We start from the raw sequence: 19,927 nt of genomic DNA, 5'->3' as shown, positions 1-19,927 counted from the left end.
ATCCCTACCCATGTAAGGATTCTAATGGAAAATAAAGCTTAGAAGTATATCCACCGTAGGAAATTTGGATCACGTAGATCTATCTCTAAGACCGTACTAGATGCAGGGCTCTCATGAAAGGAAACTCTTCTATGGCGTAAAAGTCTAATTAGTAGTTAGACAAGTAATGAAAGCTTTGACAAATAAATTGCGTTGGCTAAATTTAGACCACGCTAACGCTTGGGTCTTCCCCAATATGCGGGCATTTAGACAAAAATAATGTATAATTAAGCATTGATTAAGCAAAGTGATTTGGGGTGTCTACTGGTCGGCCTTACCCAACTATAGCAATTTTGCCCGTTTTTTCTTAGCATCTCTTTATTTCCCCTAATTAATTATAGAAATATTATATATGTTGATTACAATATTTTACACTATTAATTCATATTCAAGGTATATATGTGAGTAGAATGTAATTACCTTGAATGTAAATTAATTGGCAATTGTAATTGATTGCTTTTTATTAGCCAAATAATGAAATAAATGAAATATTAAGTTTATGGCGTCAACTGTATAAAAAATAAAAGCCATAATTTACATACCATACTACATCATAGTGGCATAATTCTTTCAAGGAACGACTACGTTGAATATGATGTGCGAAAACGTGAAAAAAGCATGCTTGGACCAAAAGATATCGTTGTACGAAATTTCATTAAAATATCTCGAACACAAGAAACCAACACCGATAGACGGACGCGCCGACTCGAGGACAGACAATCTTAGATAGATTCAGAAAGTGATGGTGAATCTCTGGCATAATAAACAGTGAGCACAATCTCAAACGCTTCTGAACATTCCATACATTATGCAGCGCAGTATGATGTAAGGCATGATAAGTAGAAATTATTAATCAATGCCCGATTACTTAGTAATAATGGTATCTTCAATAAGTTTATTAGATTTACATAATTTCCAAAATTTATTAACTGCAAGCAATTTGAAAAATAAGAAGCCACAGCCGTTATGAATGGAATTGTATCGTATATCATTGTAGGAGGGTAAATAGATCCGATCTCCGATCTCCGATCTCCGATATTTTCTTTTTCAGTAAGACTTCGTGTATACGATAAGAGAGTTATCAAATTGGTGAAGGGTCAAAAACTAGTTTATTGGATATACCGAGAAATTTTATTAGAAAATGGGGAGAAGCTATACCAAATATGCTCGATATTACTATACGTGAATGTTTAATGCGTTGCATTCAATAGAATTAAGCATTTTTTTCCGTTCATTTCTACGAAGATTTTGAATTCAAGACAATTGCGTTTTTGAATTCTTGAAAGCTGAAATTTACACAAAAAGTTATGAGGCATTCACAAGAATTTAACCTAAATGGATGGATGGCTTTCCAAATCTCTGAATGGAGTTAAATTTCAAGTGTAAAATATTCTACAAACTGCGATATGTTGTGGTATTGGGAGTTGAATGACTTGGCTGAGATATCGTCACTTGGCGATTTCAGCGTAATTTAGGCAAAATAATGAGCTTGTTTAGTTAACAGAAGCATTTCGTATTGAAAACTCGAACAATTAGTAGCATAATGCGTAGGGTAACAGTGATGGGATGATTGCAGTTGGATTTGACAGATATACTGATATTTTTAATTGTTATTGTGTCAGCAGTAGGTAAAACTTGTGTGTGATGTAATAGCGAATGAAATGAAAGATTTTTTTTATTTTTTTTTATTATTATTTATTCATTTATTTTTATTTCTAATCCGTCTATACACATTGTACATAGTTGAAGACAAAATGCATTAATACATCAGAGATTGCTAATATTTATTTATATGTATTATTTTAAATATGTTTATGTATTTGTATATGTATTTGTTGGTTTTTTTTTTTCACTTCATTTTCCATAATAATTTTTGTTTATTATTTCGGTTTTTTAAGAATACATCTGTAAATATTTTATACATAAGACGAAAGGATTTTGCATATTCCGAGTAAACATATATTATCATTAATTACACGTATAATTACGTTGAACGTGAATATGGGTAAATAAATTTCATTAAAGATATTTATGGTATACAACACGGAATTTTTAATCTTTTTGTTATCTTGACTTCTTTCGTTTTCTCTCTCTCTCTCTCTCTCTCTCTCTTTCATTTTCTTTTCTTTTCGTTTATTTTTTTGCATTTTCTTTTGTTTCCAATGTTTTTGTATGTGCGCATTGATCTTATTATATGCACATATAGCTTTTATATATATATATATATATATATATATATATATATATATTTTATATATAAATATATATTTTATATATAATGTTTATATAATGTATATAATGGTAATGCGTATTTTCCCTTTTCCCCCGTTAATAATAATAATAATTTTTTTTGTGATTTTGCGATTATTCTTGTTGCTGTTACGCTTATTATTGGATTTCAATGGCATTTGGTTTTTGTTTTTTTTTTTTTTTTTCATCTCTCATAAATAATTATTCAATTATTTATTAACATTAATTTTGCTACTAATTAAGGAAAATATTACAAACTACACATAAATATTTAATGAAAAGCTAACATTACACGTTAATAGAATGAAATGCCGAAAGTTACCAATTTAATCTCTCTCTTCTGCTTATTCTTCTTCTTCTTTTTGTTATTATTATTATTATTATTATTATTATGTTTTTTTTTTATTTTATTTTTCTCTTTTGTTTTTTTGATTTTTTTTTTTCTGTTTTTGTTTTGTTAAACAAAAAATTGTTTACAATTCCTTTAATTCTCCTAACGAACAATGATTGTACTGCAGTTTTTCTTTCATTGTTAAATAACTAAATGTTGAAATGCTTTCACTTTCATTTCATTTCATTTCACTTGATTGCAGGAAGTGCTATATTCATTTACCGCATCCAACTATTGTGCAATTAAACGAAATGTTTGCGCAGACTGTTCGCTTTATGTTCGGTTTACTATTTTGTTTGACCGCAAGTTCGTTAAACACAAGTTTTGGCAATTAAAATTTGTCAGCCTTGATTTATTGACGAGCCTATATATATATATATATATATATATATATAAGCAAAAATTTCTCATCGTAACAGAACTTCTATCTCTATTTCATCATATTGAACTAAAGCAAGTAAGAACACTGCAATGGGACACTGCCGACTGCCGAATATCCTACACGACTTTGCTTGATATTCATTTCAAAATAGGGCGTTCTATGGAAAATGGTTTAGAAAATGTTTCGATCCGAGTCAGTTTCAATATCGTTGAATGTATCAATTTTCTTTTCAAAAATTTAAAAAATTATGGTTATGTTCAACACAAGAAACTAAGAGAGACAGATAGACATACGGACAAATAAACTTAGGCAATAAAATGTGGATCTACCTGAAGTCCTTCTAGGCATTCCGTGCATACATTGCACAAGAAATATAGAGTATAATGAATGCTTTCGGAAATATTTGATTAGCTCGCGCTTTGCTCCTGATTGGTTGAAATATTCTTTATGCAGACCTTTGAAATACTTCCATAGGAAATATTTAGACCCGATTTAATATCCATGTTTAGTAGTGCCCACCACTATCTGCTATATATATGCATATATTTGTCAATTGTGAAAATTGTTGAAAAGAATTAATTCGACGCCGCTATCAGATGTCTGCGTTGAAGACTACAACTGACATTTGCACGGCTCTTGCATTAAGTAAGCCTTCGAAACAAGTTAAATAAATCTTTTCTAAAGCAATAATAAAAGTAAAAAGCCGCCAGTTAGTCAATATATTTCGCTTAAATGCACAATATTCGGTGCAGTGACTTAATGAACGAGTAGTTAAACAGAGACTACTGTATGTGTTTTGAAAAAATAATATATTTTTCATATATACTTGATAAAACGCTTCTTTTTTTTTTTTTTTGTTTCTTTTTTCATTTTAAGGTACAATAGGTTGGTTTTCTTATCCTGTTGTTTTTCAAATTTTTGTATACCCTACACCACTATGTATAATATTTATATCGAGTTAGGTGGGCTTTGTGCGTTAGTTTAGAGCAATTTAAAGAATAGAAGATCCAGGTGGTTTTGGTATAGCAGTTGTTTTTTTTTTTTTTTTTTTTTTTTGCATTATCAGGAATTCCACTTCTACAATAAAACCCAAGGTAATATATGTCCGATATCTTTCTATTTACTTGGCGGGAGGGGGGGGGGGGGGGAATATTAACAAAAACAATACACAGAAGAGTCAGAATTTGTGGCAAGGGTTTAACGTGGGTTCCTGCCTGTAAGGCTTAACCCCACGGTGGCCCAAACCACTTTTTAAGCGTACTACGCCCCCTGGCGAGTTAGACAATCCCCACAGAGTAGGGGCCTAAACAGCACCAGAGTCCAGATCAGTTTATTGTGTATGGAACAATAAACCCCACTCTGGTGAGTGGCGAGGGCCTAGCTGCACTCATTGTTCCATTTTAGCTAGGAACTCGCCAACCACAACCACCACGAGTACTCCCCGAAGGGCCGCACCCAGTAGTCAGGACTCACCAATTGATCAACTGACTGCTTCCGCCATAAGGCTTCCACACACACAGAAGAGTCAGTTAAAATAAAAAAGCGAACATTTTAAAAAGGTCAGACAATACATATCCAAAATTTCAGCCGCTTTAAAGATAATAGATAGGTTAGCCGCTTTACTTTGCTCAAAGATAGAGCGATACGCTTTTAGAATGCACCCAGGGCGCCTCGATTAGCTTCCGTATTCGTTCGCTGGATTATTGAGATTATTGATGGTGTACACACACGTTCAAATTGATTCTCTCCCTTCAGATTAGGAACTAAAAAGTTTTGAAGAGAAAACTTAACTGAGAGTGATTTTGTATTCTAATCTATAAAACTGAAATAAAATCAACTATTCTAAGGCGCCGAATCACATTAAATCGGGTAGAACGTAAGTCGAATTACTTTTTTAAAGCTTGTTAAGATTGTTGCGCATGAGGAGAAATTTTACAAGTCTTTGTTGCGAAAATCCCTGTCATTGCTAACAGATTGGCAAAATCTCTATATCTTCTTACAGTTTGGCGGTGGGTATTGTAGGATATTCTTCAGGCAAGTAGGCAACGCCTACATTTTAGAAAGACTTTACTATACCATGGGAAGGGTGTTTTATAAACATTAACTTAATGGAAAGCTAATAGAATAGAATCGAGGTATTATAACCCTTTTAATAGAATTCGGTATAAGTTAGGTTGAGTCATATACATCAGTGCTGCAAGGCATTGCGTAGTCGTTTTTAATCGACTGTACAGCTACATTTAGATATATTAATATATATCTTTACAATAATTATTCTTATTATTATTATTATTATTATTATTATTTGCATTTTATAGCTATTGAGAGTAGAGTGAAGTAGATTAGTAGATATACGTACATTAAAGATATAGAAAAATAGTTGATTTCGAAAACTTTATATATTACATTCAAGTATATTAGTTTTAATATAATCAACGATTGTTGTTTGTCTTTTATTAATTGTATTGTGATTTTACATTTGTTTGCATTTATTTCAATAACATTTCAAATAAATTTATATAAAATAAAATAGAAAGGTATTGTCATGCTTTTTAAAAATATTATTAATCATTATGTCCGCCACCTGGCGCCTAACAGACTCAAAAGCCTAATAATTGGAAAGCCTAACCTAACGAATTGCTTTTCATAATAATATGATCGAAGTATTCGAAGCTAAACTGCGCGCATGTCCCTCAATCGCCCTTCCATTTTTATATGATGCAAAAGTTTCTCGCATTTCTCTTCAAAATTACCTGCAGGTGGCGAATATATTTAGCATTCGATCTAAGCCGAATGCATTCGTTTTTGGGTTTAAAATATTGCATTTTTCCTTGTTGCTGTTTTTTTTTTTTTTTCTTTTTCTTTTTGTGTTTTTCTCCTTTCACATTTATGTGTATGGAAAACATAAACATATACATATATATATACATAAGCATATATTATGTTATGTTATATTATGTAAAATAATTTCGCAACATTTTTGATAGTTAAGGTGGTATATCTTGCAATAAGGTTTAGTTAACTTTAGTTTACTTTTGATTGATCTGATTGTGTTACTCTTTGTTTTATATCTCAATATTTCTTTTCTTTTTTTTTTTATTAATTTTTTTTTATTTTGACTTATGTACACGATTTACGAAATCTACCACGCATATAATGTAAAGTTATATATATGTAGTAAAGTTAAATAACATACACTTCGTTTAATTTTCATTTTCAATGGTACAGTGACTTAAAAGTGTTTTGAAAACCTATTCATCTTTATTCAGTTTGAAATTAACTCTTCATCGTAATCAGTACATTAAATAACCCGAGACTCACACACACTTATTCATTCATACCTTTGTAAAAGGCGTATAGGTTTAAAAGTTGCCATACAGGAAACCATCAGACGATTTAGCGTATTTGGCATAAGTTAAAAGAACAAGTGAAAACGCTTTAATGGAACGTGTCCCATCATCAAATAACTTACATCACTTCGTCTAAAGCAGTTATTCATGTAATGGAGTGGTCGAAAAATCGATCTGTTCCCATCCGATCCGATCCGATCCGATCCGATCCGATCCGAATCATTTGCAATCGCACACGTCGTTGGTTCAAAACATGTCGGTATATTAAATTTAATCAAAATATCGCAAAAATTACGACCCGTAGATTGAACACAAGAAAACAAGGCAGACAGACGTACAGACGGACAAGCAAGCTTAGTTCAGTATAATAGAATATGGGTCTATCGTAAGTCCTTCTATATGTTGCATACATCCGGACATACTTAATCTACCCTTGTGCACACCTAAGTGGGGTAAAGCACAAGAGATAGATATAAAAATGTTATTAAAATTATTGACTCATTTGGCATCCGACAACATTTCTATACGTATTTGACAAAATGTATGCTTTCGATATGCAATCGACGGTAGATGTTAGCTTTTAATTCGTTTTATCGTCTTGTCTACGATTTTTGAGCATGTACAGTGTAAAGTGTCCGCTACTGACCTCGGCACATAGAGCAAAAACGACAACTTCGAAAATTCGACCCTGGAACATCGGCTTTCTAGAATCAGAATTGCAGACTAAAAAATGGTTATGGAAACTGGAAATGGAAAAATGTATCCTTCTAATACACTTCAAGAGTTTAAACGCATTTTCTTTGAAACCCGGTTTTCCCGGTTTTCAAATTATGCGGATCATAACTCCACAAATTTTCACTCAAACATTAATAAGCTTAAAATATTCCCCGTATTTTACTAGATATGAATAGGTAGACTGAGTGATCGTTCTTTACCCCATTTGTTCGAATCAAATTTGGACCAGTTACACTACATGCCGCGGAGTCTCTTCTATTAATTGTGCCTGGCAATAATGACTCTTGTGTGTGTTTCCATTTTGTAAGATTTTTTCAATGCTTATTACGTATATGCTTGATAATCTCCTTGCGTATAATTATCCAGTTATCCTAGTGGCTTTCCTTACACCCAAAGAAAACTTGGCGAAAAAACGTCTTTCATCAGCCTATTACAGTGATGTTATCGCTTAAATTGATTATAACAAATACTATTAGTCCACGAATATAAAAGACGAAATCGGCGATTTTATGAAACGATTTGAGCCTTAGTACGCTTAGTTCATGAGTTTTTACTCGCTGTCGCAGGAGATGAGTATTTCAAGCCCGCTTATAATACCAAGGCACTTTTCGACTTATATAGTCCCGAATTTCTAAATTCCCAAAACCGCCTGACCAAGGCTTAGGCACCACATTTAAGCTCTTAGTTGATTTCCAAAACATGTTCGATTGAACTGAAGAGTTTTTTTTTTTTTTTTTTTTTTTTTTTTGTATTTTACGGTAAAGCAAAGCAAAGCAATCCTAATATCCAATCCTTTCAGTCCTTTAAGATTAATATCGTTTTATTACTTAAATATGAATACTATATTTAGGTCACTGTATTATACGAATATAATGCTTCGCTGTTATATAGATTTTCAGTCAAGTCCATCATATATAAGAAGAGAAGTTTTTATATCAATCGAATTTGATGATATCGATACAAATTTTTATTGAAAAATAAAGAAAAAAAAAAAAAGAAAAACATTTCAAAGCAGTCATTATATCTCTCCATAAACTCTGGGTTTGCGTTGTGTGCTTTACTTTGATTTGATTTTGTTTGAAGGAATGAATGAATGAATGAATGAATATATCTACGAAACATCAACAATTTGTAAACACGCACATCAAGAATTTCAAATTTAATGTAACGTAAATCGTATTGTGAATGAAGTGTAATGCATTACAAATATAATATGAAGCAATGCTCGGCACTCATAGGCTCGTCGACGGCTGTACGCGTTGGCTGGCGTCTCTCTCTCTCTCGACAACAATTTATAGTTTATTTATGCATTCCTCTCTTCCTCCCTGGAATGACAGAACGGAAGGAGAAAAGGAGAAATGGCTTACGCAGGCTACGTGAAAAATTTTCATTTCATTCGTACGCTTGCCAACATTCTCATCAGAAATTGATGGAGTTTCGCATACGCATAGCTTTCATTCTGATGCCTTTCCGTGCTTCCGTATACGAATTGATTTGATTTTTATATTTTAGTTTGCTCTTTTTTTTATTCTTCTCGTTTCTCTCAACACTTTTTTGGCATTATTTAAAAAAAAAAATCAAATCATATCTTTCGAACGAAAACGCAACCGAAAACGAAAACGAAAACGAGAACGAAAACATTTATGACGTAATGATGTTTGAATATTTGTGAATTTCTCTCTCTTAATTTTTTTTCGTGTTTTCATGTTTGTTTGTTTTTATATTGTAAATTTCATATATTAATATATATTTACCATATAGTTCACTGAAACATGTTTAATTAATTAATTTATTAAATTTTGTTTTATTCATATCAACAAAAATGGAAAATGCTCTCATTTATAAGTTAATTATATTATTTTCAAAATTTTCCATTACATTTTCACTCATCTAATAAAAGAAAATAACATATAAGTTGTAAACTTTACCTCGCGTTTACTTACGTATATTATTGAATCCGTTTATAGCCAATATTCGTGAAAATTATTTCAATTTAAATAAAGACTTCACTGTTAATTATTTGACAAATAAATCTTTTAATGTTGAACAAAGCGAAGCATCGCAGCTGTCTTTCGAGTCGTCCTCATTTGTTTTGCTAAACCAATTCAATGTAGAGCGTACAGCATTTGTGGCCTGCTGTTGGGGTCGATTGCGACGCGATGGGCCATGATCTTTGGGTACTGCTCCCTTACCGCTGCCTTTCGATGTAGTTGTTGCAGTACCGCTACTACTCGATGGCCCTGATGTTGAATTCTTGCGCAGAAAGCCTTCAATAGCCGAGCCAAGAGCGGTAGCATCGACAATGGCTTCTTTGGTTTGCTCGGTCCAGCTTTTCTGTTTACTGCGCGGTTTCAATTTTGGTTTACTTTCGCGTAACACGTCCTTAGATTGTAGACGTTCCATCATTTCTTTCGAAAGGGCCATTGCTGTACTTTTACTGCGTACACTTTTCTTTCGGGCCATAGGCTCATGTCGTTTGGCGAACCAACCGGACAACGCAGCCGAACTGTTGTCTTGCGCATCACTTACCATTTGTTTCGCATTATTCAATATGGATACATCGAAACTGTTCGAACGTGTTGAACGGCCAACATTAGGATCGAGCAAATTTGAACTGTTACTTGATGCTGCCTGGCTGGCATTAAGATTTGTTTTAGTTTTTGTCGATGAGATAACTGAACCCTGTGCATCGTCATATTTATTAATTTCCATCGCCGAAGACGTAAGTGTATTGAAAATTGAACTAATATCTGGTCGACTGCCAAAATTCCAGCCGGTATTCTTTTTATCCTTAACAGAGGAACGATTGCTGTGCGATTGTATAATGCTCGGTGAGATAATGGCGGGATGTTCTGAAGCTCTGCGTATATTTGGCGATACTAATGGTTGCGGACCGACACATTCGGAGAAGCGTCGATTTGTGTAACGCTGCGGCGTGGTACCAGATTGTCCAACCTCGTTTAACGTTTCTACTTCGCATACTTTCTCGCTACTGGTTGTCCAAAGTTTCATGCGCGCCTTACGCGACTGCACTATATCATCCATGATATCCAATTGCAAATTGTGAATGCTGCCTATCGGATCTGTGGATGGTGGGCCAGCTGAAGTGCTACTTTCTCGTCTCGAGCTCAACACGCGGCTGGTGAGATGGAAAAAAGGTTGAGATATAAATTAAATTGGCATTAAAGCCTCTTACGAAAACCAACCAACCCCCTTCCCCAACTCACCCAGTGCTTGGTATAGCGGCTACCGACTCCCGACGCGAGCGGCCAAATAAAGTTGGCGGCACTTTCGAAATGGTAACAACCGAGTGCCGTCGACCCGATGGTGCTGGCGCCTGCGAAAGTGTGGCCAAAAAGGCTGCCTCTCTCGGTGTAGGTCCAGCACCGCCCCGATCAGATAGACGACGTACCTGACTAGCGGTTATGCCTTCGGTAACTTGTTGCGAAGGCAATGAATGCTTACGTCCCTCACGCGGATCACGCCATGGCGAAAGCAAATATGGATTAACCGGTGAATCAATATCCAAACTGGCTCTATTCGAATAAGTTCCAGAACTTTCTCTATCATCTTCTTCGGCCACATTGGACTCTTCCACGACAATTAATGGCTCCTGTTTGGCTAATGAGGTGAGACGCGAAAACGATGGGCGACGCAAGCGAAAAGAATCTAATTTTTTTTTTTTTTTTTTTTAAGTAAATTTGAGAAGAAAAATTTCAAAATATATTTTATTTTATCAAGAGATATTAAATAATAATAAACTAATCAAGGACAATCATATAATATAATTATATATACATATATGTATTTATCGTGAAGACTTTACTAAAGACTCTCTCGACGTGCCGAGTTTACAATCGCACTGAGTATTATAAAAGAGGAAATTGTCTCTACACAGGTTTCAAGGTCCATTCAAGGCTAGTGAATATCTATGCAATTAACCTACACAAACTCAGACATATTTTAAAATGTGAGAATGATTTTTCTAACTCTAAAGCAAGATGACTAACTAAGCTCAAAATTTTTGTTGATTGTTTCACTTGAAATAACTTAACCTGGAATATCTTAACCTGTAAATGTAACCTAATTACACTGTATATTTACGTCGTACATAGTTTGTAAACTTGACGTATATACATGAAGCTACAAGTGCCACAGTGATAGCAATGATACCAAACTTACTTCCGTCGGTACTGTCAAGCTCGTGAATAGTTTTCAGAGCATTTTTTTAGTAGAATCCACAGAACTGCGCTCATGCCTTCTAATGATTGAGATTGCTTGCATATATTCTGTTCATATTTTGTATATATTGTGCTCATATTAGCTCTTTTTAGCATAAATTGTTATGAGCAAGAACAAAATTTAATTGAATTTAACTTTTCTAATCCATTATCTTTGCAGTATTGACTTTCAATTAAATGTGACCTGCGGGAAGTTTCTTCAATATAATTTTTATATATATATATTTTTTTTGTTCATTTCATAAACACCTTTAAAATTTAAATTGAAAGTAAAAATGAGAGCAAACTAAATTTAGCTAAAGTTATTCCTTGATACTATATAAACTCATTCATTTTATTATTCATTTCGAAATTCAAGATAGAAAAAACGCACTGCATACATAGTTGGATCGCGTATATAAATTGTTAAGACTTATTACGAAAACAATGAAACGACGACCACGTTTCGTGTCCATGAGACTTCTTGTGAGAATCTTGTATTTGGTTAAATGAGATCGAAAACAAGGATTATTGCCACTTTGATATAAAGGAAACACATCTGTAGTCCCTAAAAAAGTGATCGTGTAATCTCCCAGAAGTACCTATGTGAGCTTGCCACAATATAATTGGAATGGATTTTCTACTTTGAGGTTATGTTGAACCGTTCGAGTATACTCAAATAAATCACAAACTCCCAATGTGACTTTACTCTTCAAAATAGTTCCCATTACCGACAAGATAAGAGCAAATTTATATAGAAAAACGGCAAAGAATTGGTTTTACAAGACAGCATTTTTATAGAAGTCGAGAGCCGGGCGTTTACATGAAATCGCTTTTAAATAAAATTGACATGAAATAGTATCTAAAATTAAGGAAAGAAATTTAATTTTTATTACAAATTAAAGAGCGAAAAATCGAGCCTATACTTGCGTTTAAATACAGCTTTCATCGGTCGTAACGGTCTCTCTCTCGCTTCATGAATCGGAATGGGAGCAAGTTATAGTTCGAAATGATGTTTCTTTCTTCGTAGGCCTAAGGTTGTACAAATGTCTTATTGAACAATTGATTATGCGTACTATATGGACGGAATGTCAAATAGGCAGCTCGACATTCCATGCTATCGCGTTCCCAGTGCTCTATGCCGTAATTTTAAAATTATGCCTAAATCTTTCCATCCCTTCCCGGATCGTAATGAACAAATTATCGCTTCAACTCTTATTCGATGTTGGTTTAATTTGAATTTGGAATTATTCAGAACAAGCTGTGTATGCGTAAATTGTTTAAGGTCCCCTTATATATATTCAATCTTCAAGAAAAATTTTCACATTAACCACAGGAAAAATATATCTTCAAGAGTATTAACATAATGATCGTCTTTAAAGGTCTTATATCACTTAGAAAAAAATTTTCGCACCTTTCATCGGTCAAAATTCCGGATTCATCCTGATGGATATATGTGTATTATATACATATTACGTATTCTTATGTACGTTTTAGAACGGATAACGGGGGATAAACCCATTACTAGACTTGCCAGTTCGGCTTCAATAATAAAAGTATTGATAATATATCGAAGCTTAAGAATATTTATTCCTCATCATACCGTAGGATTGACAATCGCAGAATTGCCAAATCATGTCCACGTCTACATCTTTTTGCCGTCATCGTTGTCCATTCATGAATTGCTTGCCCGCTGTTTAAATTTTCATCAAAAATAAGATGGAATGTTGACAGTAGGGCCTCGTATGTTGCTAGGTTCTCATGCCCCTACCTTTACCAAACTGTTATGCAACAATGATTCTTACATAATAAATTTCGAATAAACAATTTTTATGAGATCACAATACAACTATCAAGAACCATCAATTTGAAGATAGCTGAAGCATTTGCAGCGACCAAAGCAAACAAAACCGGCCAAAATACTTTGGTTCGGTAGCTTGAGTTATGTCCCAAGAGTCATCCTAAACTATATATATATATATATATATATATATATATGTAGTAATCTCAATTCGTCTTCTTCTTAATAGCAAAGTTGCCTACAAAGTTTTGTCACATCCTCAAAAAAACATTATTTAAACAAAACATATTTGAAAAATCGGAAATGTTTCCGAAACCAAATGCAATGCACGCATGCAACGTACATAAACAAATTATTTGTTAAGGCATAAGTTTGGGCATAAGCATAAGCATCGGTTGGCAGTAGCCTTAGCAATTTAAGAGAAAACCATGTTTCTATGACTTCGTGAAGGGAAATGATACCGTGACTGGTGGAAAGCAATTACTTTTGGAAACGGATGAATGAATAAAAAACTTTATCCTATTGCTGCCTTCACTTTGCATATCAAATCAAATTTAAGAACGAGTCTGATGAAAGGCAAACTGTATTTGCCAACCTGCTATACCGAACTGTTTAACTGTGAAATTGATATATTTGATGCCTTCCTTTCAGCAAACATGACATATATCAAAGCTTACCCATTGTGATTGATCCGATATTTCAAGTTCTTCCCAGAAATCTGTAAGAAAAACAAAAAACGTCAATGAAAATTGCAAACAGATGCAAAGGCAAACGTGTTATTTAATTTTAAAGATAATTAGTCTCTAACAAGCTTCGTAAACTGCAATACCGTTAAGTGGTTTTGCTCAGCTAAAAAGAATTGAGATCATTTTTAATATTTGATGCAAGCTAATTATGAAATATATTGAAAGACAAATATTACGCAACTGATAGAGCACGATCGGAAATCCCAGCAAAAGTCCTTTATAATAAGAATTAAGAATAAAAAAAAAAAACATGATGCTACCGCAAGAATGATTTCATTTCAACTTAATTCTACCGTGGGTAAGATTTTTCCTTTTTCTTACTTATCGAAAGCTATAGATTAGATTTTCATGTCTGATATTTTTATCTATCGCATACTAGTAGTGCTCGGACAAAACATTAGATGTATACGAAACATGATCAATTAGTATTGGCAATGCTTCAATTTATCAAGCTAAGTGAATTCCTCAAGGGCGACAATTAAAATCAGCATAATCATACCCATTGTTCCTTGTATTTATTTTTGTATTTTTTTGCTACAAGTTTACCGGAGATACAAAGTTTTGCTTAGAGATTTAAATTTGGTCATAGAACTTATTTGAAAGGTTTGCTTCATGGATAGCTTTTCGCTTTCCTTTAAATTGTTCCAAAATAATCAGTGATCTCGTTACACGAAAATTCATAAATTCTTCCATAATATATATAGTATATAAAGAGCATATACATATGCATGCATTTGAAATTATCTTATTAGATTACAATGTACATTACAATACAACATATTATATAAGGGGACAGCACACTATTACGGATATAAGTTATTTTTCCAAGAACATCGTTTCGATCGTAGTGTCCCATATTTCCTGCTTTAGAACATTTTTTCGCACTAAATGCGAAAAGGGTAGAGAGAGAATAAAATTTCGTTTTCCATTTTTCGGTAACAATATGAAAAGTATTGAAATCTCAAAGCAAATATTTCCTTTGTTACGTGGAGGTGCATCTTCATTAAATTACTAGCTTTAGATTTTACAAAAAAAGAAGGCTCCCTACAATTGGTTACCAAGCTAAAGTATTTGCTTGACGCATAAGTACTATTATATATAGATTACAAATTTTCCGTCCGCAATGCATCTCCTTATGTCTCATTTTCTGGAAAGTTTTTATCTTAAGTTCAATTTTCTGCGATAGACGATTTGGAAGTATTCCTTGCGCAAAAATAATATCTTCATATCATCTCCTAATCAGACCAGCTTCAGACTTAGGTTCATCTGTTACCGAACCTTTCGAAGCTATTTCGCTATTTAAGTAAGACCAATCGTTTTTGTTATTGAGATGTAAAATTCCGCTATGTAGGAGCACAACAAAGTGGTCATGCAGCAAGTGAACTGCATTTTATAATATATTTGAACGCTAAAAGCATCCATCCATCCATCCATCTATTTTCGTGTTTTGTGATGTAATGGGAAATATTATTTAGGTTTGAAGTATTATATTATTGCACTCAACAAATGCGTAGACCTCGTAGAATGATTGTTGACGATGACATAGAAATATATATCAATATATTTTTATGAAAATTCTTATGTGGTTTTATTTTTTGCCGTTAACTACGGTTTAAACAAAAAAATTCATACGTTTAAGGGTTAAACATAAATTCGCTTTTGCACACAACTGTATCGCATACCTTTAGGCTTAATTGTATTGTATATAATTGAAATGGATTTGTTTTCTTTTCCCAGCAATTCGTAAATTAGAAAATATTTAAGGTTTAAAACAATAAACAAAAAAAAAAAAAAAGAATTATTATTCATTTCAATAATGAACAAATAAATTTATTTATTGCATTTTCTTGTTTTCGTTGTCATAATTTCTCCATTTCTGCACTTTCTCTCCGTTCCATTTCATCAATCAAATTAATTCGTAATTAAGCGTGATTTTAAATACCCGGAATAATTAATTTAATATATAATTCGGTGAAGCTAATATCTCTACAATTTATTTGTTTACCAAAATAAACCGCTAAATATACGCACACATGCACATACGCATGCAGATACAAAAGAGACAGCTATCGTAGAGGAAATGATTTATTAATGCTTACTTTAAAAGAATTTCCCACATTTCTACACGAAGTGGGATATAGCTGGCACAGAGGTAATATATTATTTGTGTTTTTTTTTTTTTTTTTTTTTGTTTTCAATTTTCTATAAATAGTAAATAAATAATTTATCCTTACAATTTGCAAATTATCGCCATACTAGCCACGTAATATTAATATTTACATTCGATATATAGGGTGAAAAAAATGTTTACACCCTAAGGGGTAACACAAGCCATTCATCCGCCATTTCACCTTATTGGAGTAGTGGAAATTCTTGAAGGAAATCGAATTAGCGCACTATTGTAATGTTTGCGTCATGTTAGGCTGAAGGCTAAGATGCATAAGAAATACGTTCAAGTTGTACAAGGAAACAGCGTGTAAACCCCCCCACAAAATTGGAATTTGTGAACATTGTCTTCCAAAGGATTGCCTCAATATCGTATGTCTTTGAGAGTCTTTTTTTTAAACTTCAAGCTATCTATTTAATTTGCCGATCAATCATATTTCCTTGAGCAACGCCTTTGTAAATTATCTATATTTTATGTCTTGCAGGCTCTCCATTGACTCTTCCTCTGCTGAAGTACAAAAGCAAACAAATTCGTTTAGCATATATAGTGCATACTGTTCCGGTATAAATACGACACAAAACTGCAAGGAAAACTGTAGATTGCATTGACTACAAACTGTTGTTCGCTGGAGAGCTGAACAAACATTTTGCTTAGCTTAGAAAACTTTCTCCATGTCATGCATATCTCGCAGCCAGGGAATCATGAATTATTCAAATACGAATTTGCTATAGCGTTCTATATACGTTAAGAAAACTTTATATATTTTCAATTATAGTGAGGCTACTTATTGATGTTTGCTACCCTCTATGAAGTTTTCATTCACTCGATTCAAATTTTCGAATTAAACTGAACGTTGTTCTTGCAACTTTTGCCTATGAAAGTAAAACATTTTAGGTGAAACATAATTCATCAAATATGTTTTGCGCACTCACTATCTTCAAATATATTTTTGTAAAAGCAGAAAATAAAACGAGTAAGAAAATTATGTTCGGTCGTGACTAAATCTTTTATACCCAGCATCGTTATCTCAAAAAAGACAACAATATAGTAAAAGAACTAAATTTTCATTCTCTAGAACACGGAGTGGGCGTTTGGGCTTTGTAGCTGTATCCTTGCAAACTTTACCTCAATTTCAAATTCTTTTGAAAATTTGACGTACAGACGAACATGCTTAAGTGTATTCAGAATTTAAAAGAGTGGCCTACTTTATGGGGTTTTTGCAGCTTGTTTTTGGGCGCTATATAAAGGTTTGAAGAAATAATGAAATTATGAGACACCATAAAATTAAGTAGGCGTGATCACTCTTTGCCATTTTTGTACACGTACTACAGTGTTAGCCACAGAATATGCATTCAAATCTTTGTACATTTGTCTGCTTTAGTTTATGAGTAATGATCAAAAAACCACTTTTATGTTCGTTTGGAAAAGCAGAGATGTTCTAAGTTTGCGTAATACTATAAGCGTTTCCTCCCACAAATTTGACCAATTTTCAATACAAACGTGTGTACAAGAACTTGCAATGTTTGCGCCCAATCTTAAGCCGATAGCCTAATTTTTGCGGCCACAATGTTTAAAACAAATATTACACAAATGGACAGACGGACATGCTTAAAACGATTCAGAATTTGATGTTGACCACGAATATCTATACTTTGTGGCGTCTCTGAAGTTTGCTTCTGCACGTTGCAAACGTTTCGAGAAAACGACTACACCTTCCATCCTTCGATGATGGGTATGAAAATTACGCTTGCATTGAGATGAATTTGATATGCCTATCAGTTATCAGATTATCAATAGTTCTATCGATACTGTTTTTGACTTAAAGCTTAAGCAATGCGTATGTAATGAGAAAAATCGAAAATTTTCGATTCTTTAAATGTCATCTCACAGATCACTTATGTAGACAGCGTGCTTCCTAGAACGGATCGGGAAAATTGCAATATTGTACAAGCGGGCAAACGGAATGCATGGACAAATGAACAGATTAGCGAAGTGGTCGAACGGACAAAATAATACATTGACGAATTGATTGCTAAATAAACAGTGCTCTCGACTTTCCTTTTTCATATTAGCCAGTAATTCACTTAATAGACGTCATCTAACTACCTATTACGTTCTTGTACCAACGACTTACGGCGAGCATAGTAATGGTCATGCTATAGTTTGGGTATGCATTGGAACCAATGGGGCCGGTAAATTGATGTTTAAGGCTGGCTTTCCAAACAAGGAGGGGGATTCAAGAAAAAGTGGGAACAAACTTGGCACTTTGGAAACATTCATAACGACCTCAAGGACAAGCTCCATCTAATTCAAAAATGGCTCTTATATAGCTATCCCGAAATGCTTTAAGCTTTTCCCCAACCGCCAGGCATATATGACGGTGAAGAGACTCAACCTCTTCCACCCAAGACCTGAAAAGTAGACTACAAGAAGAATGGAGTAAGATCCCTGTTTAGTATACAGGAAAAGTTATTCAAAATATGTCGAAACGTTGAAATGCCGTTACTAAGCAAAAAGATTCCTCCACCGAATATTAATTTCTAGTAATATGCTGTTCTTTGTCTTCGTATACTTCGTGATATGAAAAAAAGCCCCAATGTTAATGACTCTATGTTTTTTTTTCCTAGTTATTGTTCAAGTTATTTAATTTTCTTGTCTACTGGAATAATCTCGTGTGTGTGTGTGTGTGTGTGTTTTTTTGGTTTTTCTATATTTTAATATCTATTCCATGTAGTACATTAAATATTTTATGTTTGGACAAGGGAGTAAGTAGGCTTAACAAGCGTTTATATTTTAGCGAACAGCGGAAAACTCAATATTAATAAGATCCACTGTTAGTATATAGCGGACATGCAATGCTTAAAGTATTTGTATATAGTAAAGGTTTTCTTGTGCTTTTGCTCTGGCGGGCATACAAAAATTAAAGATGCGAAAACAAGCGTATAAGAGAATTAATTATTGATTCAAGTGAAGATATTTTATAAACGACATCTTTCGCTGCAATGTATAATAAATAAAAATATTTAATCTATGGCATGTACCCATACATTAATAACGAATACAATATCTGGATAATTGGTAAAAGCGAACTATTCCAGCAAGTATCGCCCCGTTTCATATTTGAAAAAGTATTGAAATATTGAAATATTCTCTGCACAAAACTCGATTAATTCTTTTAGTATTTTTCTAATATAACTGTTCGTGTTGGTGTTTGGTGTTTCGTGTTTGGTGTTGGTCCTTGTAGTTGTTCTTGATTGTCATAAACTTTGCAATAAAACCTATTTCACTGTCCGTGAAGTTTTGGGTAAAAAAAAAAATTTCTTTTTAAAGTTAACACACAACAATTTTCATGGGTAACCTTAGCGAAGAAGAAACATTTTTTCCATTTTCTAACATCAGCATTTTTTCTTCTTCTATAGACAGCAAACGGAAAAGTTATTTCTTTTTCTTTCATTTAATAGTGAAAAGAAAGCCAAAAGAATAATAAAAAAAAAAAGAAAAAAAAATCAATATGCGTTGCGACAAACCCTGATGTTAGTTCAACATCGTGACATCGTTTTCAACATTGATCTGTGCTATTTAATCGAGTGTTTATGCGTTAAAGTTCTTAGCTTTTCTTTCAACTTAATCGGTTTTAATAAATCCAACATTAAGTAGAGAGGGGTTAATAGGCATGGGAAGATAGTTTGGCGGACATTTGTGTATGCAGGTGAAAAGACAAGTGAACAAGAAAGAGGAGAGCAGCAAGCGGAAAAAAAAAGGAGAAAATGGATAGTCCCGCAATGCATTGGGCACCCGATTGGAAAAATAAACGAGACAGGCTAATAAGCGAACGGATGCACTCAA

General features: G+C 33.4%; 1 protein-coding gene across 2 annotated transcripts in view; it reads right to left on the bottom strand.

Annotated features, from left to right (window-relative positions):
• Positions 1-9,003: 9,003 nt before the first annotated feature.
• Positions 9,004-19,927, bottom strand: part of LOC119639498 — a 153,914-nt gene continuing 142,990 nt past the window's right edge. For both annotated transcript variants that reach the window (XM_038036911.1, XM_038036920.1), the window contains 3 exons: positions 13,846-13,886; positions 10,375-10,816; positions 9,004-10,286 (listed from right to left, as the gene is read on the bottom strand). In XM_038036911.1, the coding sequence (XP_037892839.1) occupies positions 9,164-10,286; positions 10,375-10,816; positions 13,846-13,849 (1,569 nt within the window). In that variant the 5' untranslated portion in view covers positions 13,850-13,886 and the 3' untranslated portion in view covers positions 9,004-9,163. The remainder of the gene's footprint in view (positions 10,287-10,374; positions 10,817-13,845; positions 13,887-19,927) is intronic.

This window comes from Glossina fuscipes, unplaced genomic scaffold, assembly GCF_014805625.2.
Source record: "Glossina fuscipes isolate IAEA_lab_2018 unplaced genomic scaffold, Yale_Gfus_2 0, whole genome shotgun sequence".
Lineage (NCBI taxonomy): Eukaryota > Metazoa > Arthropoda > Insecta > Diptera > Glossinidae > Glossina > Glossina fuscipes.
Note: the sequence above shows the minus strand (reverse complement) of the source record. Positions and strands in the feature narration are given on the sequence as shown.